Genomic DNA, 23,938 nt, shown 5'->3' on the forward strand with positions numbered 1-23,938 from the left:
TTTGAATTCTTTTCTCAACATTCATATTGAGGACAGCGTATCAAATAAATATAATCCGATCGTGGATAAAAGGATGGAAGGCCCAAGAATAATTCCATGTGGATTTGGCCCGAAGCAAATAATGTCGGGTTTGTGAATATTTAGTAAACTAAACCAGCGGTGTGCCGACGACAATATCGGGCCTCCCAGGTCTACATTGTCATCGACGAGATAGTGCACTTGGTAACCAGCGAAAATGGAGGGATCAGACGCTGGAATTTATGGGAATCATCCGTACGCCCCGAGGGATCTAAAGCTACCGGGATTCGTACCTGGCTTTCTCTCACAGTCCACCATTGTCGGCGTCTACGGCGTCTCCTCCCTACTCGTCGTTTCTCTCACCTGGCTATTCTCCGGTACTCCTACTTCCACTCCACTTCTGATCAGATCCTAATTTTATTCAGCTCAATTCTCTAAACATTGTAATTTGCTCAAGTAATTTGACGCGTGAATTGGGTTTGTAGACACAGGCAGAGCACAGAAAGTTTAGACTTTTGAGATCCAAAAAGTTCATATTTTTATTCAACTTTTTTGTATGATTGCAAATTCATCGGCTTGATTTTTTAATGTGTTGATTACTGATTGTTAAAACTTGGGAATTCTTTCATAAGGAATAATCCCAATATAATTTATAGTCGCATTTTAGATCATGGTTTTGATGTTTTCTATGTATTGGCAATGGAAATCGAATGCTATGTAGCTTTAGATTTTCTAGTTTTTGTTCAAATCAATAAATTTGACATTTTGAGGGAGACATTTGAATGCCCTAATCGACGTGTTTTACTTTTTGCTATGTATGTACCAGGGAGGTCACCGAGGAAATCAAAACTTGATAGATGGCTAATGTGCTGGTGGGCTTTCACCGGCCTTACACACTTGATACTCGAAGGCTATTTTGCATTTGCGCCTGAGTTCTACAAGGATGAGACTGCTTGGTACCCAGCTGAAGTTTGTAAGTTCTGTCCCACATTTTTGTTTAATCTATAAGATTAGCATTGGATACGGGTTGTGCAGTTTTTCAACTGTTAGGGCTTGTTCGATTATATAGTTCTTATGCTGATAGATAAACAATTGGCAGGGAAAGAGTATAGCAAAGGTGATTCAAGATATGCAGCTAGGGATGCAGGCGTCGTTGCTGTCGAAGGATTAACTGCGGTTATTGAAGGTCCCGCTAGCCTTCTTGCTGTGTAAGATTTTGAGTTTTGATTATCGCAAAGTTTATGTGCTGCACAATGTAAAATTTGATTTTCAAATTCCAATCTCAAAACTAGAATGTATATCGTATGGGCAGTCATCTTCTTATCTGTAATTCTAAACATGATTTCTGATCTTTGGCAGGTATGCAATATCTAAAGGCAAGTCATATAGCTACATACTTCAGTTTGCCATTTCGTTGGGTCAGCTCTATGGAACTGCTGTGTACTTCATAACAGCCTACTTGGACGGTGACAAATTTGCTACAAGTTCGTTTTACTACTATGCATACTACATTGCTGCAAACGCCTCCTGGGTTGTAATACCGACACTCATTTCCATCCGCTGTTGGAAGAAGATTTCTGCCGCAGTACAAGTTCAAGGCCAAGGCCAAGGCCAGAAAAAGAACAAAACTCGCTGAGGTTGACTTCAGATCGATGGAAGATTTTTGTCGTTTCACGTTATGCAAATGTCTTTATTGAAATAATTTGGATCATGAAACTGTCAATCAAGCATTTCAATCTGTAAAGATGTTTCTCTTTTTTTAGTTTTGACCGCGAAGCTTTATAAACGATGAATGGTTTCTTGCGCTGAGATTAATTGTATGGATTTGATTGTTTGATACTGCTCATATGTTTGGAAGGGGAAAGTTACTTGGATTTAAAGTTTTGTTGTCAGCTAATAGGACTAATCTCTTATGCGAGTCTGTAGATTTATTACATTTTCATGGGTAGGATAGGTTCGTTGTGTTTATTGCCTTGCTGTTCATGTCTGGTGTCGGACTGAAGAATTTCTCCTGTTTTTGGGGAGAATCTTGCATACCACCAGGGCCCTATAACACTCGCCGCGTATTCCCGGGGTAGCCAAGACTCCCCGTCCTAGGGGCTGTGCGTCATGACCGTATTTTCTCTTCTTCGAGAAAACAATGAGAGACAAAAACCATGGACCTCATGACTGTAAAACGCAGTTGCTCTGTTTTCCAAATGTGCAAAGGGTTGTTGTCACAGTCCTGCTTCATTGAGGAGAAGGACTTACCAATCTAACCCAAGAATGTCACTATGGGCCGTGGCGTCCTAAAACAATGATACAATGTCATGTGTTTTAACTTTGTTACATATTATTGTATTAATGGTCCAGGAAACTATAATGATATTCCGGAGTGGGGAGAAATCCCTCTCCTCGTTGAGAGACTAATGCGACTATAATTTGTGTGTTCACATTGAGGAATTTGCAATTAAGTCTGGTGGTCTGTTATCGTAAAATCAACGGTAAAGCGGTCAATGATTGCAAGTCTGGTGGGTCGTTATCGCATGATCAACGGTGGTGGTTACATGTCTAAACTATTTATGGGACACTGTTTTTTCAATGGTTTAATCCGTACAAATTTAGAAAATGCTACCTAGCTATAACGTATAAGACCAAAACAAAACCACTCCTGCCTCTCTGTGTCTCTCCCAGGTTTTTTCAGAATGTCCACAGCTGAGAAAATCGGGCACCTGAAAGACTGCAGCTCCATAGAACTGAAGGTAATCTCCTGCAAGGATCTCAGTGCCTTCAATTTCTTCAACAGGCTGTCCGTCTACGCTGCTGTCTCCATCTTCAACGACGAAGCGAAGAAAGAAGAACAGAAGAAACATCTGCAGCAGCGCCAGAAGACGCCGGTTGATAGAGAAGGGGACTGCAATCCTGAATGGAACCACCCCATGCAATTCGACACGAAGGACTTGTCCCTGGTTGACGAGTTTGATAATCTCTTTGTAGAATTCGACATACGATGTGACAGCGTCTTTGGCAAGAAGAGCATTGGAAAAGTCCGGGTGCCGTTCGCGGACTTGATCGAAGATCAGTGCAATGAAGCGGTCAGGTTCGTGAGCTACCAGGTTCGGACAAGCGATGGTAAGCCTAATGGGGTCTTGAACTTTTCTTACAAGGTGATCAAGAAGAACAATAAAGTTGGAATCCATGATTCCCAGGAATCCGATTCCTCGTCCAAATTAACCACAGCCAGTGTTTATCCTGATCCTGCTGATAATACAGTCCAATCTCTTTACCCCACCTTGGACGTGCAAGTGCAATCCCGGGATATAAACGTATCCTATCCTTCGCTATCCGATGTTCGGGCTCCTTTGCCGACAATTTCAGTACCTTCTCCCAAGTTCAATTGCCATTGGAGGCCAGAACCTTACAACATGAAGACGCTGCCATCTCAGCTCCCGTTTTCTCCGCCAGCAACTGGGCCTGCAGGTCCTAATTGTCATACATGTCAGCCCTTGCCATTTGCACAGCCTCCAACTCCAAGGCCATATTTTGGTAATTACAGTTGCTATGAGAATCCGACCGGGACTTGAGAATTTGGAATGGTTGAGATTAGCATTGTTCATGATGGGAGGAGGATTAGTAGTCCAGGCATTAGAAGTAGCGATGTAATCCTTCCAGTCCCAGAGTTGCGGGGACTAGGAATGGCACAGTTAGTAACTCATCAGTTTAGTTCATGAGGGCTTATAGACGTACTTGCACTTCATCATTTTGTGAAATAAATGCATGGTTTTTTACTACAGTAGATATATGATATATGAGATGCACCCATGTCTGAACGATTATATTGTCCAATCCAGGTATTGCAAAATTTCGTATAAATGCATGTTTGATTTTCCATTTTTATTCCGATGTTCATTTTCTCGATTTGTCGACGGGTTGTGACCTCGTGATTCTTGTAAATATGACGGTACTAGCTTGGCAGCCTCTCCTTTTGGATTTATTTGAAGTGTACTGTATTCACTGCCTTTTTTCTAAATAATAGTGTGTAGTCACTAGTCAGGGTTCGGCTGCAGGGCTGTAGTTTTTGGTGTCTTCTTGATTTTTAGGTCGGATTGTTGTCTTTCTGATAGGACTACTGAAGGAGCCGCCACCCCCTGCGCTAATGAGAATTCCTTTTGTCATTGCATGCATAGATACTTACATGCTGGTGTATACACTCGGTGACTCACCTCCTTCTCGATGGAGTAAATCTTGTATATCACTGGACATGGGTGTATGTAGTTTATGACAATACGAAATTTTCCCTCAATACACCCCAAAAGGTTTCTAGACCAAGAAGAAGCTTTATAATTGAATATGGACCCATAGGGCATAAAGTATTTTGAATTAGTTGTTAATTAACCACCCACTTGAGAAGAGAAAGGGAAAGAAGTACCGCAATTTTTCAAAGGAACTTGAAGGCTTTTCTTGTCCATTCTGGACTTGAAACAAATGTGAATTTTTCTGTTCATGCTTATCACCGGTTACTATAAAACTGTGAATATATCAAATCCTAGAGTGTCCGAAGACCACTTTGATAATGTTTGACAAAAATTTTAAGTGCTTTTACCGTTTTTGAAGAAGGACTTAATATTTTTAGTGTGTTTATAGTTTAAATACTTTTAACCGAAACGCTTATAAGCAAGTGTTTTCTACAAAATAGTCTGACACGAGCCTTCAAGGATAACTTAACTTCATTAGATTAATCTAATCATTGCAAATTAAGTAAGCTAAGACGCGTTTGAATATTAATTAACTCGGAGTATGACAGCAGAATGCTGTCATGGTGTTGATGGAGAAGCATGAGCACGATACGAAGGACTTGACTGTAATTTCATCTGTCATACCCCTTTGGACAAAGTCACCAACCCAATTAATAAAGTTATATGTTGATCAACGTATGACTTTTGACCATGCCCATTCAATTTATTGAAAAAGAATCTCAGCCAAAGAAACTTGACCGTATTATTTATCTCTAATTGGGTATTATTGTCACTTAGTACTATGATTTATCGATATTTCTCTTCACAATGTAAGTGAGAAGTCTTAAATTCGATTCTCGCTAAAGACGAATTTGAACCGCATTATTGCTGACCCATTATAAGGCTAAGCTTATCTCACTCCCTCTTAGTGTAGATAATATCGCTTGTTCAAGAAAAAAAAAAAAAGTTGTATTGTTAAGTACAATTAGGAGGGTACATTTTATGAAGGTTACATTTAGGGTTTAGTTTCTTGGCAGTGTTCTATTAGGAGATGAGCTAAACGTGATTACATATGCTTAACACTAATTAAGTTATGAAAGAGCTACTCTAGCTCAGCAAATAATCCCAACTTGTGTTGTTTAAAATGGAAATAAATAAGGTAAGGTGTTTTGCTTTTGTGAAAGACATCTACAAAGCCTTCATTGTTTGTTCTCTTTTTTCCCTTACAAAGGAAGAATACTGTGATGGCTTGAAATATTATGTCTTCCATGTTTCCAGAAGAAAGTCAGGATAAAAGGCACTCAGTAATTCCTCACCAAACGACCATAATTCCCGTAAATTCACAAGAATGTCATCATTTATTGAGACATATTTGAGTGATTGAGATCTAACGTTTAAATGCGTGTTGAAACTTGAAACTGAATGCTTGTAGGTTCACAAGAACAGTTGATCTTGTACTAGCTAGATGCTGTTGATGTAGATAAATTAATTTTGAATGAACTTTCATCATTGAGAAGTCAAGTGGGATACTAATTAATTAAGAGAAATACTTGGCTCTTCAAAGATAGAGAAGGAATGAAGAATTCATCCTTAAAATACTTCATGGCATATTCACAAAAATTCATTATAATAATCAAAACCGTTCATATTATAATCATTCTCAAAAATCATCTCTGTAAAAAATCAATTAAAAATAAGATCATTTAGTCATTGAACTATATTAAAACATACAAACATATTTGATAAAAGCATTACGAACCGTCTATTTATTTGTTGCAATTGATCAACTAAACGATTTTAGTTTTAACTAACAGATGATCTTTGCATAGTAATTTATAAAATAACTAGTCCGATCATAAGCATGAAATTTTGCAAATAGAGCAATAAATATGTTAAGGAGAGGAGCCAACCTCTTCTCATTAATTAAAGAAAAGAGTCTAAATTTGGAAAAGAATCATCGCCGAATTCTTTTCTTGGGGATCCAAGGGATTCTCAGTATCATGTCCGTTCATCGTACATCGTACGGTCATAAATCATTTGAAATTTGAAATTTAAAATTCAATATAAATAATACCTAACGAAAACTGACCGCACGATGTACGATGAACGGTTATAATATCTTTTTCCTCTAAATTATAGCGTATATACGTCATCAGACTAGGAGTAGATTGTGATTTGTATATCTATCAACCAACGGTTGATTTTGACCGATAGATATATAATACAATCTCGAATTCCTTTCTAATACACCAATTCATTTTTATAGGATGGTTTTATTGACACATCTCTTTTTATTTTCTGCACATTCCTCTCAATTTTCTATCGTCAAATTGAATAAATTAAAGAGGATCAAAAGACATAAATTAACAGGGAGTATGTGAAGAATAAAAAGAAGCGTATGGATAGCATCACCCTTTTCTTCACTATAACGTTCACACTATCTTACAATGTGTGAAAGGAGACTATGCATGATGTATAAACTTACCCATAAAAGTCAAGAAATACAAAATACTATGTACACTTCGTCAATTCATACGAGTACGCTATTGATTCTATCACCGTACTAGCGAAAACTCTAATGTTAATTTGAACATTACCAAGTTGCACAATTCAAATTTTGACCACAATAGCAAGCAAAACGATTGTGGTTCAAAAGAGATCATCAATCACTAATGACCTTGGCTGTTTATTTGTAAAATTGATCAATTCTTCCTTTCTTGATGAGCAAGATATATTGACTTCACCTTCTAAACGTCACCACTCATATTCAATTATTTTATCTAGAAAAAATTATTTATGCTTAGAATATAAACGTTGATTGTACTTAGAATTTCAAGTATAAAACGCAAGTACGCTATAACCCCACAAGTGTGAAAGCGTGACAAACTGGTTCGGGTGTCAATTCTTCTTAGTTTGTCTTTAACTTATTAAAATTTATTTACGTATTTTTTTTTAATATGATTATTTTTAAGCCATCAGATAGCGATACTCTAACAAAGGGGTGTCCACTAGTTTTACGACATTGACAGAGATTTCTTTCATGATACAACAGTACATGTACAAAAATGAAAGATAGTTGAGCTAAATCACACGAAAATATAGTATATTTTTATATGAGCGTTTCATGCATGATGTGATCAGGTGAGTACTTAATTATACGAGAATGTTCGTAACACTCAAAATTTGCTCTCTAAGAAGACTAAGATTGTCAAGTTCACATTCACCTAAACTAGTATTTATATATTAAAGAAGAGAAAAAAGAAAAGCAAGGTTTTAAAAAGCGTTAGGCGCTAAGTCGGGCGGTGAGCAGAGGTCTAGCGTCTAGGTAGGACCTTAGGTAGCCCTTTTTTTAATTTTAATTAAATTTATTATATAACATATAAATAAATGTCTACTTGTACTTAAAAAAAAACATAATTGTATTGGATACATAAATTAAAATGGAATGACGTATAAATTATAAAGTATTATAACATATTGAAAACATATGAAACAATCATATATATAATGAGTGTTCATTCAGAAGTATTCAATAAATCTCTTACAATTTATAGAAAAAATATAATGCAAAACGAAAGTTATCTCTAAGTGAGAGTCGTGAGAAATTAAAAAAAAAATAGAAAGAAAAGAAGAAAATTGAATGGATTATCCCAAACATGCCACCACTGCTGTCACACGAACTATATATGAAATGGAGATTCTCTTAAGGCAAGCACTAAGCAAGTAAATTACCTTATTTGTGGGAATCTCCTCCCCCAGGTGTTATCTCCTCACTAAGTTCTCCTTGTAATAAATATCTGAGGACTAGTTATTCAACAGTATAACCCGACTTATTGTCAAACAATTTCAATATTCATAGATAGCTATGTTATATTTTCTTTTAGAATAACTGAAATGAATTAAAAAATATTATATGCACATGGTTTCGATATGCTAATTAACAGACAGCGAGTCTATTCTTTTACATTATATGTATTATTTAATATAAAGATATATTTAGGCCATTTTGACCAGCTACTCTTCCTCTTTATCCGAGCCTAGGCGAGCGCCTAGGAATATCCAGGCATCTTTTCTTATTTTGCCTACCGATTATTGGGGTGCTGGCCAACCGTCTAACTTCTAGAAATATTTAGGTATCTTTTCTTAATTTCAAATGTATAGAGATTAATCGAGATAGTAGTTAGCGGTGTCAGACGGAGATTTTTAAAACAATGAAGAAAATATATATATTGCAAATCTAGAATACTATATAACAATAGTCCAATTCTAAGGATGAAAGATCGATAGATGCTTTTTCTTTGTTTCTAACTTTGATCAATAAGTTAAATTTGATCAATAAGATCCATTAAAAAGATGTATATGGCAAATCTAGAATACTATATAACTAGTATTTATATATATTAAAGAAGAGTAAAAAGAAAAGCAAAGTTTTAAAAGTCGCTAGGCGTTAGTCGGACGGCAAACATGAGTCTAGCATCTAGGCGAGACCCTAAGTAGCCATTTTTTTTAATTTTAATTAAATTTGTTATGTTATATATAAATAAATGTCTACTTATTATTAAAAAAATACATAATTGTATTGGATACATAAATTAAAAATGGAATGACATATAAATTATAAAGTATTACAACATATTAAAAACATGTGGAACAAGCATATATATAATGAGTGTTCATCCAGAAGTATTCAATAAGTCTCTTACAATTTATCGAAAAAGTATATTGCAAAATAAAAGTTATCTATTTTTTATCTAAGTGAGAGTCGTGAGAACATTCAAAATAAATAAAAAGAAAAGAAGAAAATTGAATGGATGATCCCAAACCTGCCTCCACTGCCACCACACGAACTATGAAAAGAGGGATTCCTTTAAGGTAAACACTAAGCAAGTAAACTACCTTATTCGTGGAAATTCCCTCTCCCATGGTGTTATCTCCTCACCAAGTGCTCTTCTTGTAATAAATAATTGAGGGCTTGTTATTCAACAGTATAACACGACTTATAGTCAAACAATATCAATATCGATAGATATCTAAGTTATTATACATCGATATTTATGAATTTTCTTTTAGAATAACTAAAATGAATTAAAAAAAATTATATACACATGGTTTCGATATGCTAAATAAAATGACTGCGGGTTTATTTTTTTACATTATATGTATTATTTAAAATATATATAGGCTATTTTAACAGAGAGAGATAGAATGTGGTCTAAAAAAAAAAAAAAATTAAAGATGCTATAATGACATATGGCGAGATTTGAAAACAAAAAAGTAAAGTTTGGTTTGTGCGAAATTATATTACTAACTTTTAATAAGACACTTTTTAGCCCCATGTAATGGTGCAGGCCAAAAAAAGCCATGAAAAGCCCCAAGAAGTTCAAGAAACCCAAGGCTCAAGAGGTTCAAAAAAGAATGATCCCATGTGCTAAAGTCGACCGCTTATAATTCCAGTTCGACCAAGACATGTTAAGTACTTTTTGAACGCTAGGGGCACGTGGGCAGGCTGACAACTTTATGGCGCAAGTCTCTAGGGACAAGTATGTTAAAGAACAATAAGGCCACATGGTGAACTACAGTCAGTGATAGAAACCCAAGATGGGACGTAAACGTGCTCAGTGATTAATCACAATGGTGGTCAGCTGCCTAGCATCTAAGAATATCTATGCGTCTTTCTTAATTTTCAAATGCTTAGGGATTAATCGAGACGGTGACCAGCCACCTAGTGCATAAACAACACTAGACGGAGATTTTTAAAACAATGAACAAAAGATACGGCAAATATAGAATACTATATAACAATAGTCTAATTCTAAGGGTGAACGATCCATTAAAAAGATCGATAGATACTTTTTCTTTGTTTTTAACTTTTATCAATAAGTTAAGTTTATATACAGAGGTACAACACAACATGCATGATATGTAATATGTAGGATTATTTTAGCACATTCACGTTCAGCATGCACATAACTCATATAACATTTGCATTTCTGATGCAGGTACTCCAAAACTTAGTGCATGGGCAACGAATATATAGCCTCACTTTTTTCCTCCATTAAATATTACTTTTCACTGGCCGCTTTGCTTAACTTTCGCCGTCCAATTTCTTTTTCATCACCTTTAATTTCTTAGCACTCTAATAAAGTGAAATATTTGCCCCCAGCTGAGATTATTCATATCCTCATAACACCTTATATATCCATCCACCTGAAAAACATTACTGAGGTGGCTAATCGCAAGAACATAATCGTTTTCAACCATTAATTAACATATGTTTTGTGCACCTAAAACAACCATCGTCATCGAGCTTTTTTCGCAAAAAAGTCCATTGTACGTCCCACAGTTTGTCCACTAGTCATGTACGACGAGGATGTATGGTTCCATTTGCATAAAAGATCATGAACTCCACGTGTTACAGTGCTACAAGAAGTTTCCGTTTCTATTTTGTTCTAATATATTTTTCTTATTTTTTTGCTTTAAGCACTTTCACCCCACTCCATCACCAAAAAGTATAAACTTTTTGCATTCTGTATAAACCCCCCCCCTAAGGCTCTTGTGTTCCTTCATGCAAAATAATTAACATTCCATCATATTCTTTTTCTTGAGCATCTCATATTTTCCTTTCTTTCAAAGGGTTTCGTGCGCTTGAATATCTTGGGTTTCCTTGTTTTTTTTATTTTTTGTTTTTATATCGAAATCTAGGGTTTGCTTGCTTTTTTGATCGAAACATAGTGTTTCCTTGCTTACTTATTGCAGTTGTGATTAATCAAACAAGAAAATAATTAATCATGAAGAACAAGGCTTCTGTTTTCTTGAAACATATAATCACCTTGCTGAGTTCCATAGCCAAGGCCAAGTCCTTGGCTATCAAGAGCAAAACTAGCGCCACGAAAGCTCGCCTGATAATGTTCTCATTGGTGAAGAACAAGAAGGTTTTGATGGACACCGTGTCACACAAGATCCACAGTCTCCTAGGCCACGATCACCGCTATCAAGAGGAGGAGGAGGGAGACCAAAGCAAGGCGCTTGTTCTCTACAATGCCATTGCCAATGAGTACTCACATGCAGTTGGTACTTCGACCTGCATGCTTAGGTACAACGGCCAAGATGAGGAGGAGGAGGAGGACGATGATGATAAGTACCCTGATCTCAGGCACTCGTTGTTCGATGAAAATGAGAACTTTGATGATGTCAAGGATGGCGGGTCTGTGATCGATCTGGTGAAGAATTCCAAGGTGGAAGGAGAGGATTTCAAGCTGGAAGACGAGATAGATCACGTTGCGGATTTGTTCATTAATAGGTTCCATAAACAAATGCGCTTGCAAAAGCTTCTCTCCTTCAAAAGGTATCAAGAAATGCTCGACAGAAGCGTCTGAATATTCTGACAGATCAAGACAAATAAAAATTATTACGTTGTTTACATTAATTAATAAAAGTTGTTATTAACATTCCAATATAATCATATTTTACACTCTTTTCTCGTTAAAAAAAGAAATAAAAAATAAAAAAACAAAAGATTGTAAGATGATTATTTTAGAGTGTTTATAACAGTTTTTTAATCAATTATGTGTAGAGATGGATCGATCGAAACCCTGTTATTGGTCATCAAAAAGGTTAGACGTATCTGGTGTGGCTGCCCCATGCATCTATTAGGGGCTACGGGGCCTTTTTCGTTCCCTTGTAATTTTACATGCATAAATAATTAAATATATTGCTGTAAAGCTGTTTGTAATGTGTACTTTTTGATATGGAATAAAGGTTTAATTGAAATTCGAGTCCGACTGCTACCGCAAGATCTAGTACGGATGCATGTCGGCTCGTTGGTGCTTTACATCTTTTTTCTTCTCTCATCAGACTCTCAGTGACAAAGTCGATCATTGCACTACTGCCAACAACCATGGTAGTGGGCTGCGCCATAGACTTGTAATTAATCAACTTTTCTCTTTTTCAAATACCACACGTGCAGAATACATTTTCTGAATCACGATATATTATGTGCAATTTACACATTTTATATGTATTCATATGCGTAAATTGATAAAAATGAAGTCAAATATTTGAAGTAAATGAATAATCTTATATCATGTTAGAAGAAACCTTTCGTAAACCAATTAAAGCAACTGAATTCATATAATCTCTATAGAATTTACATTAAGAATAGAGAAAATTATATTTAATAAATAATTGATTGACTCACATTATTGTTAACCCATTGTGAGGCTAAGCCCTGTCTCTCCCCCTTAGTGTAGATAATATCATTTGTTAAAAGAAAAAAAAATAATCATTTGACAACTAATTTAATCACATAATTATCTACGTGTGAACAACTTTTTTTTTATAACCGGCATTACACGACTCTTAAGATGTTTTGAACGTGTTTAAAAATAGAGAAAATAATATTTAACAAATAACTTATTGAATCATATTATTTCTAGTCTGTTGCGAGGCTAAGCTTACCCCTCCCCCTTAGTGTAGATAATATAGTTTGTTAAAAAAAAAAAATCATTTGATAACTAATTTAATCACATTATTATCTGTGTGCAAAATATTTTTTTATAATCGACATTACACGGCTCTTAAGATGTTTTGTTCGTATATTTTGATGATATGACCGTTCATACTTAATTGCTCCTAACTTTGTCAGATTGCCTACCCACTTGTCCTATGACAAAATTATTAAAAAGTAAATTTACAAAATTACCCTTGCATTATGTTATGCATTCTTCTTTGTGTTATGCATTCTTCTTTGTTGCTTTTGATTATTTTTTTTTGGCTGAGGAGCATTTTGGTCCTAATCATTTTTGTCGAAGCCATGACCCCAAATTGGGGCTCTGGCTTTATATATAAGAGATGTGTACGTAATAAAGGTTTCCAATAAAAAAAAATGTAGCAAAAGTCAGATCCACAAATATGAAAGAAGGTAGTCAAAAAATGGATTGTGTTTGTAAAAACTATACAAAACAAATTAGTTGATGAATTTTCTTTTGATAAAGTTGATCTACAGAAAAAAAAAAAAAAAAAAAAAAAAGAGAAGAAAAGAGTTTGAAAGAGATTGTCACACCGTTACTAATTTGCATGTTATTTGAGAATGCTCAGTCTAAAGTGAGGCCTTAAACAACAATTAGAAAGAGGCCCTCACATGCATTCCCATCATAATATTTATTTAATGGTTTAGTAAAAATACTAATATTTAAAAATAAGCTTTAGCCGCAAGTGGTGAATGGTTCTAATAGATATGTTTTTCTTTTCAACCCACTATGCATTTAAAAATAAGCTTTAATCCCTCTACCCTTCCCTTAACAACTTAGAATATGAATATCGTTAAGTATAAAGCCATCTCCAATAAAATTCCTATATTTAGGCCCCATGTGCATTGTAATATAAAGCCGATGACGAGTTTATATTTTTTCTCTCTTTTATCTTTGAACTATTTTCATGCTACGAGTATACTATAGCGTCTTGGATCAACCATACAATTGAGATACATATAAGTTCCCTTTGTACAGAGTATAGAGTGTATAGACACGGTGCTCCGATAACAACGACTTGTATCCTGAGTCCTGACGAGTTTTCAGCGGCTTTATAATTTGGGTGGATCCCAATGAATCATCGGAGAACTAGGCCCGCCTAGAGTTTGCGTTTGCGAATCCAAAGCCCAAATTTTGAAAGCCCAAGATTAATCATGTGACGTGGCAGCCCAAGCGAGCCAAAATGGCGGGAAAGGTTCCCGCCAAAGAGCAGAAGCCTCCTCCCTTGTGAGCCCCAGAGGCAGCGCAATTCCATATTCCGAATTGCAATTTCAGCCGCATAGAGAGAGAGAGAGAGAGAATCGCAGAGCGAGGGACGGCGGAAAGAAGTTTAATTTAAGGAAATGGCAGAGAATCATCCGTCGACGCCTGATTCGCCGACGTCAGTCGGGTTCAACACGGATCAGTTGCCTCACACGAGCCGCACCTCCGAGAACTTCTCGTCCTCCTCTTCCGACGACGAGGCCGCCGTCGACCCCGAAATCGTCCGAGATGAACCCGACGACGACCCCCTCCTTGAAGAGGAGGAGGGAGAGGATCTCTTCCACGACAATTTCTTGGAGTCAGTACTTCAATTTCTTCTCTCTCTGAAATGCATGATGTTTTTTTCAATCGATTTAATTTCTCAAATATAATTTTCGTAATTTGGGTTCTCAAGAAATGATTTGTTTGGATGAAAATATAGTGATTATCGGAGAATGGATGGACACGACCAGTACGAGTCGGTGGGGCTGGATGACTCCGTTGAGGACGAAAGGGATTTGGATCAGATCATGGCTGACCGCCGTGCCGCGGAAGTCGAGCTTGATACCCGTGACGGCGTCCACACCTCACGCAAGCTCCCCCATCTTCTCCATGACCAAGGTAAGTAAACTTTGTTTCTGTGAATGTCATGTATCCTTGCAACTGGGAATGGAACAATTTCAGAATTATGTTTTTTTGGTGTTGGTTTTGGTGAAATGTTGAGTGTGTGTTGGCATTTTGGTTGCAGATACTGACGATGACAGCTACCGGCCTTCGAAGAGGGCAAGGGCGGATTTCAGGCCTCCGAGAAGCTACGATGATACAGATGGAATGCAGAGTTCACCCGGAAGATCACAGTCGCAGCCCGAACACTCCCGAGAGACTGATGATGACGGCGATGAGGTTTAGTTATGCAAAGCATGCTTTTGACTTTGATGAGATTTTACATGAATTTCTTAACTTGCGTTGTGAACCCCTTCTTATATGTCAAATTCTTATACTGGTTGCGGGTTTCATGTGTAGAATGATGAAGACGAAGAATTTGAAATGTATCGTGTTCAAGGAACACTCAGAGAGTGGGTTACTAGAGACGAAGTGCGAAGATTTATAGGCAAGAAATTCAAAGAGTTTTTACTCACCTATGTGAAAAAGGATCACAATGATATCGAGTGTGTGCGCCTCATTAATGAGATGGTGTTAGGTAAAGGCGTAGCTTTCTTTCATAACTGTTATTGTCCATTAACTGTTCTACTTTTTATCCCATTCTTTGTGCAAGCAGGAAGCTAATGATGCCTCAGATTTTGAATTTGAATCAATTTTACTGTTGCATTGTGCAGCCAATAAGTGTAGTCTGGAGATTGATTACAAGCAATTCATCCATGTTCATCCCAATATTGCCATTTGGTTGGCTGATGCCCCCCAGTCTGTCCTGGAAGTTATGGAAGATGTTGCCAAGAATGTTGTGTTTACTTTGCACCCCAATTACAAACGTATCCATCAAAAAATCTACGTTCGGATAACTAACTTACCTGTTTATGATCAGATTCGCAACATTAGGTATAATGGAGATTTCATTGTTGTGGTTACGTTTTTCCTTGCCTTTTCCATTGTGGTGACACTTTCATTCTGCTCTGAATGATGTGCAGGCAGGTCCATTTGAATACCATGATTCGTATTGGAGGGGTTGTGACCCGACGCTCTGGGGTCTTTCCCCAGTTGCAGCAAGTAAAGTATGATTGCAATAAATGTGGGGCAATCTTGGGGCCATTCTTTCAAAATTCTTATTCAGAAGTGAAAGTTGGTTCTTGCCCTGAATGCCAATCAAAAGGACCATTCAGTGTCAATATTGAGCAGGTGAAGTTTCATACATTCATATCTGCTTTCAGTTTTCTTTTTGAATGTTGTGGAGGCTGCTATGGGATTTTATAATTAGTATCGCACTTCATTTCTTTCTTCAGACAATATACAGGAACTATCAAAAGCTTACACTCCAAGAGAGCCCTGGAATTGTCCCCGCAGGTCGGCTTCCAAGATACAAGGAAGTGATACTATTGAATGATCTAATTGATTGTGCTCGTCCAGGGGAAGAGATTGTAGGATCCTCATCTTTGTCTTGCTCAGTTTTACTTGTTACTTGTTTTAGTGAATAATCACTCATTCATATTCTGTTTTCTTTCCTATTTGATTTATTCCAGGAGGTCACTGGCATTTATTCAAATAATTTTGACTTGTCTTTGAATACAAAGAACGGGTTTCCTGTATTTGCCACTGTGGTTGAAGCAAATTATATCACTAAGAAGCAAGACCTCTTTTCTGCTTACAAACTTACTCAGGAAGATAAAGAAGAGATTGAAAAGTTGTCTAAAGACCCAAGAATAGGAGAAAGGGTATGTTACCAAAACCCTATTCTAAAGTTTATAAACTACATACCTCTTTGTAGTACCATGAAACAACTGTAAGTTTGATGGATGCAGCTTATCAAGTCAATTGCGCCATCAATCTATGGTCATGAGGACATAAAGACTGCAATAGCTCTTGCCATGTTTGGAGGCCAAGAGAAGAATGTTGAGGGAAAACACAGACTAAGAGGGGATATAAATGTTCTTCTTTTAGGTGACCCTGGCACGGCGAAATCACAGTTTCTTAAGTAAGAGCTACTATCATTCATTTAAAAGCGAATCCAATCTTTTTGCAGTGAAGATCTATTTAATTATTGAATTTTCCTTCTCAAAAGGTATGTTGAAAAGACTGGGCAGAGGGCTGTGTATACTACTGGTAAAGGTGCATCTGCTGTGGGGCTCACAGCAGCTGTCCACAAGGATCCTGTTACAAGGGAGTGGACTCTTGAAGGAGGAGCGCTTGTTCTAGCTGACAAAGGAATATGTCTTATTGATGAATTTGACAAAATGAATGATCAGGATAGGTACGGAAATGCTACCTTATATGTCAATCTTCCAATTATGAAAGCTGACTTACCCCCTTCCCCATTTATTTTGAGGATTTGAGCACTAACATTTTCATCTGCAATTAGGGTGAGTATTCATGAAGCAATGGAGCAGCAAAGTATTAGCATATCAAAAGCTGGGATCGTCACTTCTCTCCAAGCACGCTGCTCTGTCATTGCAGCTGCAAACCCTGTTGGAGGAAGGTATGTTAGTGCAGAAATTATTAAGAATACAAACTCGCTTTCATTTATAAACTTAGACACAGTTTCTTTTTCCCATTGTAACCAATACTTGCATGTCTGAGAACAATCTGACCTGTACGTCTGCATTCCAGATATGATTCCTCTAAAACATTTGCGCAAAATGTTGAGTTAACGGATCCGATCATCTCTCGTTTTGACATCCTCTGTGTTGTTAAGGTCAGGATTCTACAGACTCTAGTCTTCTTCTTCACATTTCTATGTCAGTTCATTTTCACAGGGTGGGAAAAAATGATAATATGCAGGATGTGGTTGACCCAGTCACTGATGAAATGCTTGCAAAGTTTGTCGTTGATAGTCACTTCAAGTCGCAAGCTAAGGGAGCTAATATGGATGATATGCCTATAAGTGAATCCCACGAAGATAGTGAATCCTCTGCCAACCCAGTAGATCCAGAGGTTTATACTTCATACGCTACCCAGTCTATCAACTTGGACTTGCTTGGTTTGTATGCACTTGAGTTTCTTTCTTTTTAATCTCGTTGAGTTTTTGGCCTTCGTTTTCAGATAATTCCTCAAGATATGCTGAAGAAATACATAACATATGCCAAGTTAAATGTATTCCCAAGGTTGCACGATGCTGATTTGGAAAAGATCACACGTGTTTATGCTGATATGCGGAGAGAATCTTCAGTTAGTTTCTTTTCTCACATGTTTTTACCTTGAGAGTTTGTGTTTTGGGTTTTACCTTATAGGAGATTTAGTCTTTCACTGTTTTGTTTAGCATGGACAAGGAGTACCTATAGCTGTAAGGCACATTGAATCAATGATCCGAATGTCTGAAGCACATGCAAGAATGCACCTTAGACAGCATGTAATACAAGAAGATGTGGACATGGCAATTCGTGTATTACTCGATTCATTCATCTCAACCCAAAAATTTGGGGTGCAGAAAGCTCTGCAAAAGGTATAAAAAGCTGCACACCTTCCCTTTCCCTTTCCCATTTTTATTCTGGTGTTTTTATAGTCTTCTAAAGCTTCTAATTTTATGACAGAGTGGCAAGTCTAGTTGCCACATTGAATTGTTAAGGTTTTAGCTATTCTGCTCGGCAATGGAAATTTACGTTAGAGTGAGTATGGTCAATCTTATATATGAGGATTCTTAAGTATCCACCACGGCCAACTTACTCTCCCTATTTTCTTGTATTTCTTACGTGTTAACGCTCACATAAGTTTTCAAATTATTCCCCGTCCAAAACTCAAGTTTCAACATGATAATCATCTCTAGGTCTTTGCTGAATGTTTATGCCCTTAATTTTTAAATACCATGACTTTTTATACGCACTTTCATAATCAATCATTGCCAAGCACAATCTGATCTTGTTTGTACTTTTAACATTATGATCTAATAAGTTTGTTGTGCCTACCTGAAGAATTTGTAGATCACTTGGCAAAATTTTTGAAGTTTTCAGTGTAGTTGATTACTGAAGGATTTGTTTCGTATTTTGCAGAAATTCAGAGAATACATGACTTATAAGAAGGATTACAATAGTGCGGTCCTTCATTTACTCCGTCAGCTCGTGAGGGATGCAATCCGCTTTGAAGAAATTGTTTCTGGCTCTGCCTCAGGGCTCACCCACATTGATGTAAAAGTGGCAGATTTGCAGAGGATGGTAATGCAGACATGAAATCCCGCCATTGGAAATTTAATTTTTTTGCTCTCCTAACCGAAATGGGCACTTGACAATCGAGCTTTTCGGATTTGATTTGTTCTGTGCAGGCGCAGGAGTATGAGATCCTTGATCTGCAACCCTTCTTCACAAGCGCTAGTTTCTCAGGAGCCAACTTTGAGTTGGATGAAGAGCGTGGATTGATAAGGCATCACCTTGCAAGATGATGATTGGAAGAAGTATCGGTTTCAAAATTTGCTTGAAACACATCAATCAGTGGTTTTGACTGCAGGATTATGAACTGCATAGTTAGAAATTAGATAGATTTTGAACAAAATCTTACGATTTGCATTTGGTTTCGATGCTAAGATAACGTTTACTGGTTTCTCTAGTTGCTCGCTCCATAGAATTTGCCCCTCAGATTTTCTTGTTTTTGGTGTTGGTCTTTTAATTTTTTTTATTCGTCGAAAATAAAAAGGTGCATGATGATTTTTTAGGGTGTTGAGCTTTCTTTGAGTGAAAATTATGAGCAAATGTCCAAAATTGCACCAAAATACAATTCAATTGCTTTTCTTCTTCATGCAGACGCTATTATTAATGGTGAAGATAGAGAGAGAACAATTGACTGTAGATATATATGTTATATCGGGAATCGAAAACTAAAACATATATAGTCAATTTTCCATTTTAATATTCTCTCGTAACCTCACCATTAATGATAGTGTACATATAAGAGAATAATAAGTAGACTCGATTTACCTCCTAAACTGTCATTTAGTTTTTTATTTCTCTTCTGAACTTTTTTATTGGAAAATTAAGAACTCAAACTAATTTTTTTAGCCGATTTGCCCCACTCTTAAAAATTATTAAAAAACTGAAAGTAAATAAATAAATAAATAAATTCCCTCTATTTTTTCCCGTTAATTCCTATCCTTGATTTTATTTTTGCCTCTCATTCCTATGCATGAGAAATGACATATGGTGTTATTGTCTAAGTTAGTCTTTTTCTTGAAGCAGGTACTACCATTTTTATTTTTTCTAACAAATTAATAATTGACAAATGCTTATGATGTTATTATCTCCAAAGCAGTGCATTAATATAAGAAACATGTTTATAATACTCATAAAAAAATGCTCAAGATAATTACATACTTTTTATAATGTCATAACAATCCCAATACAATTCCACAAAATGATCCTTAAGAAGTTAGAAAACATAACACCTTCAACCTTACTCAGTCATCAGAAATGAAAATAGGTTTAGGTACAAGATTCCAACCAAACGAGGAAGGCCATGGAAAGTGTAGTTGATCACCGTGTGTCATGTGTGTTTCGAGCATAATGTTTGTGCTCTTGTTTTGATAACTAAAACCTTATTTTGCTTGTGTTTGGTTAAGTGGAATGCCCTTATTTTGTAATCGAGATTCTATGGATTATATACCTTATGAGCTGTAAAATCTCTTATGTTTTCCAACTTCTCAATAATCATTTTGTGGAAATGTATTGAGATTATTATGACATTATGAAAAATATGTAATTATATTGAGCATTTTTTATGAGTATTATGAACATGTTTCTTATATTAATGCACTGTTTTGAAGACAATAACACCATAAACATTTGTCAAATTATTATTTTGTTAGAGAAAGTAAAAATGGTAGCACATGCTTCAAGAAAAAGACTTAGTTACTTATGAAGACAATAACACCATATGTCATTTCCCATGCATAGGAATGAGAGAGAAAAATAAAATTGAGGATATAAATTAGCGGGAAAAAATAGAGAGAAAGTTTTGTTTTTTTATTTTTTTATTTTCAAAATTTTAATCATTTTTAAGAGTGAAATAACTTAACTAGCTCTCATGTTGTGCACATGGTCTCACCTAACAGAAATATGGATGAAATATATGAAAAACTAACGGTAGGGGCAAATCGGCTGAAAAAATTAGTTTGAGTCCTTAATTTTTCAATAGAAAAGTTCAGGAGGAAAATCGAAAGCTAAGTGAAAGTTCAGGAGGTAAATCGACAGTTTACTCTAATAAGTGAATACCAGTATGATGAGTAATACATTCGGAAATTAACATGTGTACGGCTAAAATATATCAATTACTTATGGATAGTGATATTCACACATTCTTTTACTTCTTATCTTTGTTATTTATTAATCTTCTCCAATTCATTCGATCTGATAACTATAATTTAAAAGAAATATGTAAAAAATAAAAATAAATGTGTAAATAGCATCACCGTCACTTATCAAAATGATTGATATATTTTAACGGTACAAATATTATAATCGCAATCATTGGTATTTTAGATTACATGAACATAAAAGATCAGTAAGTATTTTCACAACTCAAGTATTGTCCAACAGAATGTTACATATCGCACCTATCCAGTATCTTCTACTTGATTAAATTTCTTCTCTTCAACTGGATAAAGAATCAACAAACGAAAAAATTCTACTCAGCAAAGGAAAGCTGTCAAATCAACTGTTCCAGTGTGTAGCCAAAATCCAAGGCGCGCTTAGGGTTGAGGCGCGACGGTCCTCATGGCAGGAACACGGTGGCGTAATTTCACTGACCTCCTTCTTCTTCTGCTGGTACTGCTGATTGGCTGCTCCGCTTCTCAGATCCGCGCTTCTTCCGAACATGAAGTCGATTCGGTAAACCATTCGCTTCTTTTGAAAACTGTTCTATTCTTTATTAGTCTATTTTTCATGAATTTTTACAAAGAATTTATGTTTACAGATCTTTTACGAGCCATTTTCTGAGTCGTTTGAAGGCCGATGGATTGTTTCTTCCAAGGACGAGTACCAAGGTCCGCACTTTCTCCCTTCAATTTTTGTTTAATTTTTAATATTTTGCATAATTACAGCAATTGGAAATAAATCATTGTTTTTTCTGTTATCTAATTTTTCCAGATTTGTTCTTGTTCATACTGTAATTCTTTCTTGTTCATACTGTAATTCTAGTCATTTATTACTCTCCAAGTGTAGCGAAATTTATTTTTGCAGTGGATTTTGAATGCTAATTTTCGTATTTTTCAAATTTAGGGGTATGGAAATTGTCCAAAAGTGAGGGACATGATGATTACGGGCTGTTGGTAAGTGAGAAGGCGAGGAAGTATGCTGTGGTGAAAGAGCTCGACAAGGCTGTGAGCCTCAAGGATGGAACCGTTGTCCTGCAGTTTGAGGTCCGGCTCCAGAACGGGCTCGAATGTGGCGGTGCTTACTTGAAATACCTCCGCCCCCAGGAGGCGGGTTGGAAAGCGGAGGAATTTGACAATGAATCGCCGTATTCCATTATGTTTGGACCGGACAAATGTGGTTCCACAAACAAGGTTCATTTCATCTTCAAGCACAAGAACCCCAAGAGTGGAGAGTATGTTGAGCACCATCTCAAGGACCCTCCATCCGTGCCCTCCGACAAGCTGTCTCATGTTTATACTGCAATATTGAAACCTGATAACCAAGTTAGGATTTTAATTGATGGGGAGGAGAAGAAGAAGGCAAATCTTCTTTCGGCTAAAGATTTCGAGCCTGCGTTGATTCCAGCCAAGACAATTCCTGACCCTGAGGATAAGAAGCCAGAGGATTGGGATGAGCGGGTGAAGATTCCAGACCCCAATGCCGTTAAGCCTGATGATTGGGATGAGGATGCACCAATGGAAATTGAAGACGAGGATGCTGTGAAACCTGAAGGGTGGTTGGATGATGAACCTGATGAGATTGATGACCCTGAGGCGACAAGACCAGAAGATTGGGACGACGAAGAGGATGGTGTATGGGAACCGCCAAAGGCTGATAACCCCAAGTGTTCATTGGCACCAGGTTGTGGAGAATGGAAGAAGCCAATGAAACATAATCCTGCTTATAAAGGAAAATGGAGGCCTCCTATGATTGACAACCCCAGTTACAAGGGCATATGGAAGCCTCGAGAAATTCCAAATCCTGATTACTTCGAGACCGAGAAACCCGACTTTGAGCCCATTGCTGCTATTGGCATTGAGATCTGGACAATGCAGGATGGAATATTGTTTGACAATATTCTCATAGCTGATAATGAGAAGGTTGCTGAATCTGTTAGGCTAACAACATGGAAGCCGAAGTTTGAGACTGAGAAGGAGAAACAGAAGGCTGGGGAAGAAGCTGCAGGTCTTTCGGATGGACTCTCAAGCTACCAGGTAATCTTTTTTTCTTTTTTTTTTCCTTTTATATTTGAGTTTCCTTCATTTCTATTGATTTTGGTACTTCGTAAGCTAATCAGTTTTAAGTACTAATACGTGTAGAAAAAAGTATTCGGCCTTCTCTACAAAATAGCAGATGTTTCTTTTTTGGATGCATACAAACCCAAGATCATTGTAAGTCCTTGGCCTGCCATTGCAGCATCTTAACAAACTTTCTCAAAACTCTGCTTAATTGAACTTGTAGAAGGCGATAATTATTGGTTTTTGTGATACTCATGCAGGATCTGATTGAGAAGGGAGAAAAACAGCCCAATATGACAATTGGTGTTATTGTTTCCGTCGTGGTTGTTCTCTTGTCAGTGTTCTTTAAACTCTTCTTTGGTGGCAAGAAACCGGTGGTATGCTATTACATCTTGCATATATTCACTTTTCTGTAGTGGTTACGACTTTTGATATCTTCTTAATTACACTAGGGCACTTGTAAATTCTTTTGTCCCACACTTTCCAGGTAACTGTTCCTGAACCAAACAGGGCTGCGGCTGCAGAGACTCCCCGCGATGAAGGAAGCAGTGGAGAGAAGGAAGACGAGAATGAGAAAGAAGAAGAAGAAGCTGCTCCTCCTCCCCGCAGGCGGCCTACCACCAGAAGGGAAACATGAGCATATATGTGATATCAGTATGTGGTTATGTTAGCAAAATTTTGAGATAGAACCTATATGGCTAGATTTCTTGCTAGCATGTTTCCGAAACTTCCTTTTATACTTCTTATCAGTACACTTCTTTAAGTACGAATTAGCGCTACTCTTGTATTGATCGTTATATTTGTTTGCCTAACGTTTTCTGTTGGAGATGGATGCTGTTCACTCTAAATTAAGAATGTTCTCCCATTTAGCCACCTGCTCTTCATCTTAAGCTATGAATTGCGTTGTGTTTAAT

At 36.8% G+C, this 23,938-nt stretch overlaps 5 protein-coding genes across 6 annotated transcripts; all 5 read left to right on the top strand.

The window, feature by feature from the left end:
* Nucleotides 1-80: 80 nt before the first annotated feature.
* Nucleotides 81-1,898, top strand: LOC137731438 (putative 3-beta-hydroxysteroid-Delta(8),Delta(7)-isomerase). Its single transcript, XM_068470542.2, has 4 exons — nt 81-395; nt 845-991; nt 1,118-1,226; nt 1,378-1,898. Exons 1-4 carry the CDS (start codon nt 236-238, stop codon nt 1,652-1,654), a joined length of 693 nt encoding a protein of 230 aa, XP_068326643.1. The 5' UTR covers nt 81-235; the 3' UTR covers nt 1,655-1,898.
* Nucleotides 1,899-2,603: 705 nt separating this feature from the next.
* On the top strand, nt 2,604-3,830 carry LOC137732613 (uncharacterized). Its single transcript, XM_068471920.2, has one exon. It carries the CDS (start codon nt 2,703-2,705, stop codon nt 3,579-3,581), a length of 879 nt encoding a protein of 292 aa, XP_068328021.1. The 5' UTR covers nt 2,604-2,702; the 3' UTR covers nt 3,582-3,830.
* A 6,793-nt stretch (nt 3,831-10,623) lies between these two features.
* Nucleotides 10,624-12,004, top strand: LOC137732614 (uncharacterized). The gene has a single exon (XM_088688126.1). It carries the CDS (start codon nt 11,021-11,023, stop codon nt 11,606-11,608), a length of 588 nt encoding a protein of 195 aa, XP_088544252.1. The 5' UTR covers nt 10,624-11,020; the 3' UTR covers nt 11,609-12,004.
* A 1,992-nt stretch (nt 12,005-13,996) lies between these two features.
* LOC137732364 (DNA replication licensing factor MCM2) lies at nt 13,997-19,312 on the top strand. The gene is made up of 17 exons (XM_068471676.2): nt 13,997-14,321; nt 14,445-14,623; nt 14,751-14,905; nt 15,026-15,203; nt 15,340-15,559; nt 15,649-15,856; nt 15,961-16,095; nt 16,198-16,389; nt 16,477-16,649; nt 16,737-16,925; nt 17,034-17,150; nt 17,282-17,366; nt 17,453-17,605; nt 17,714-17,839; nt 17,931-18,113; nt 18,658-18,819; nt 18,927-19,312. The coding sequence occupies exons 1-17, from the start codon at nt 14,104-14,106 to the stop codon at nt 19,041-19,043; spliced, it is 2,790 nt and encodes a 929-aa protein (XP_068327777.1). The 5' UTR covers nt 13,997-14,103; the 3' UTR covers nt 19,044-19,312.
* A 1,801-nt stretch (nt 19,313-21,113) lies between these two features.
* LOC137731403 (calnexin homolog 1) lies at nt 21,114-23,897 on the top strand. 2 transcript variants are annotated; one of them, XM_068470511.2, is made up of 6 exons: nt 21,114-21,480; nt 21,566-21,635; nt 21,871-23,000; nt 23,106-23,177; nt 23,285-23,401; nt 23,512-23,897. In XM_068470511.2, exons 1-6 carry the CDS (start codon nt 21,367-21,369, stop codon nt 23,659-23,661), a joined length of 1,653 nt encoding a protein of 550 aa, XP_068326612.1. In that variant the 5' UTR covers nt 21,114-21,366; the 3' UTR covers nt 23,662-23,897. The 2 variants fall into 2 exon arrangements, with proteins under 2 accessions (XP_068326612.1, XP_088544254.1); XM_088688128.1 differs by lacking the exon at nt 23,106-23,177 and having other exon boundaries at nt 21,136-21,480.
* Nucleotides 23,898-23,938: the final 41 nt, after the last annotated feature.

Source organism: Pyrus communis, chromosome 16 (assembly GCF_041283825.1).
Source record: "Pyrus communis isolate YQ-2024b chromosome 16, ASM4128382v1, whole genome shotgun sequence".
Classification (NCBI taxonomy): domain Eukaryota; kingdom Viridiplantae; phylum Streptophyta; class Magnoliopsida; order Rosales; family Rosaceae; genus Pyrus; species Pyrus communis.

Coding starts and splice junctions, on each gene's coding strand:
- LOC137731403 (XM_068470511.2), top strand. CDS start 21,367: ATGGCAGGAACACGGTGGCGTAATTTCACTGACCTCCTTCTTCTTCTG. Junction 21,636..21,870: donor TTCCAAGGACGAGTACCAAG/GTCCGCACTTTC, acceptor TTTCAAATTTAG/GGGTATGGAAATTGTCCAAA. Junction 23,402..23,511: donor TTGGTGGCAAGAAACCGGTG/GTATGCTATTAC, acceptor CACACTTTCCAG/GTAACTGTTCCTGAACCAAA.
- LOC137732614 (XM_088688126.1), top strand. CDS start 11,021: ATGAAGAACAAGGCTTCTGTTTTCTTGAAACATATAATCACCTTGCTG.
- LOC137732364 (XM_068471676.2), top strand. CDS start 14,104: ATGGCAGAGAATCATCCGTCGACGCCTGATTCGCCGACGTCAGTCGGG. Junction 14,322..14,444: donor TTCCACGACAATTTCTTGGA/GTCAGTACTTCA, acceptor ATGAAAATATAG/TGATTATCGGAGAATGGATG. Junction 15,560..15,648: donor GATCAGATTCGCAACATTAG/GTATAATGGAGA, acceptor AATGATGTGCAG/GCAGGTCCATTTGAATACCA.
- LOC137732613 (XM_068471920.2), top strand. CDS start 2,703: ATGTCCACAGCTGAGAAAATCGGGCACCTGAAAGACTGCAGCTCCATA.
- LOC137731438 (XM_068470542.2), top strand. CDS start 236: ATGGAGGGATCAGACGCTGGAATTTATGGGAATCATCCGTACGCCCCG. Junction 992..1,117: donor TTGGTACCCAGCTGAAGTTT/GTAAGTTCTGTC, acceptor AACAATTGGCAG/GGAAAGAGTATAGCAAAGGT. Junction 1,227..1,377: donor CCCGCTAGCCTTCTTGCTGT/GTAAGATTTTGA, acceptor GATCTTTGGCAG/GTATGCAATATCTAAAGGCA.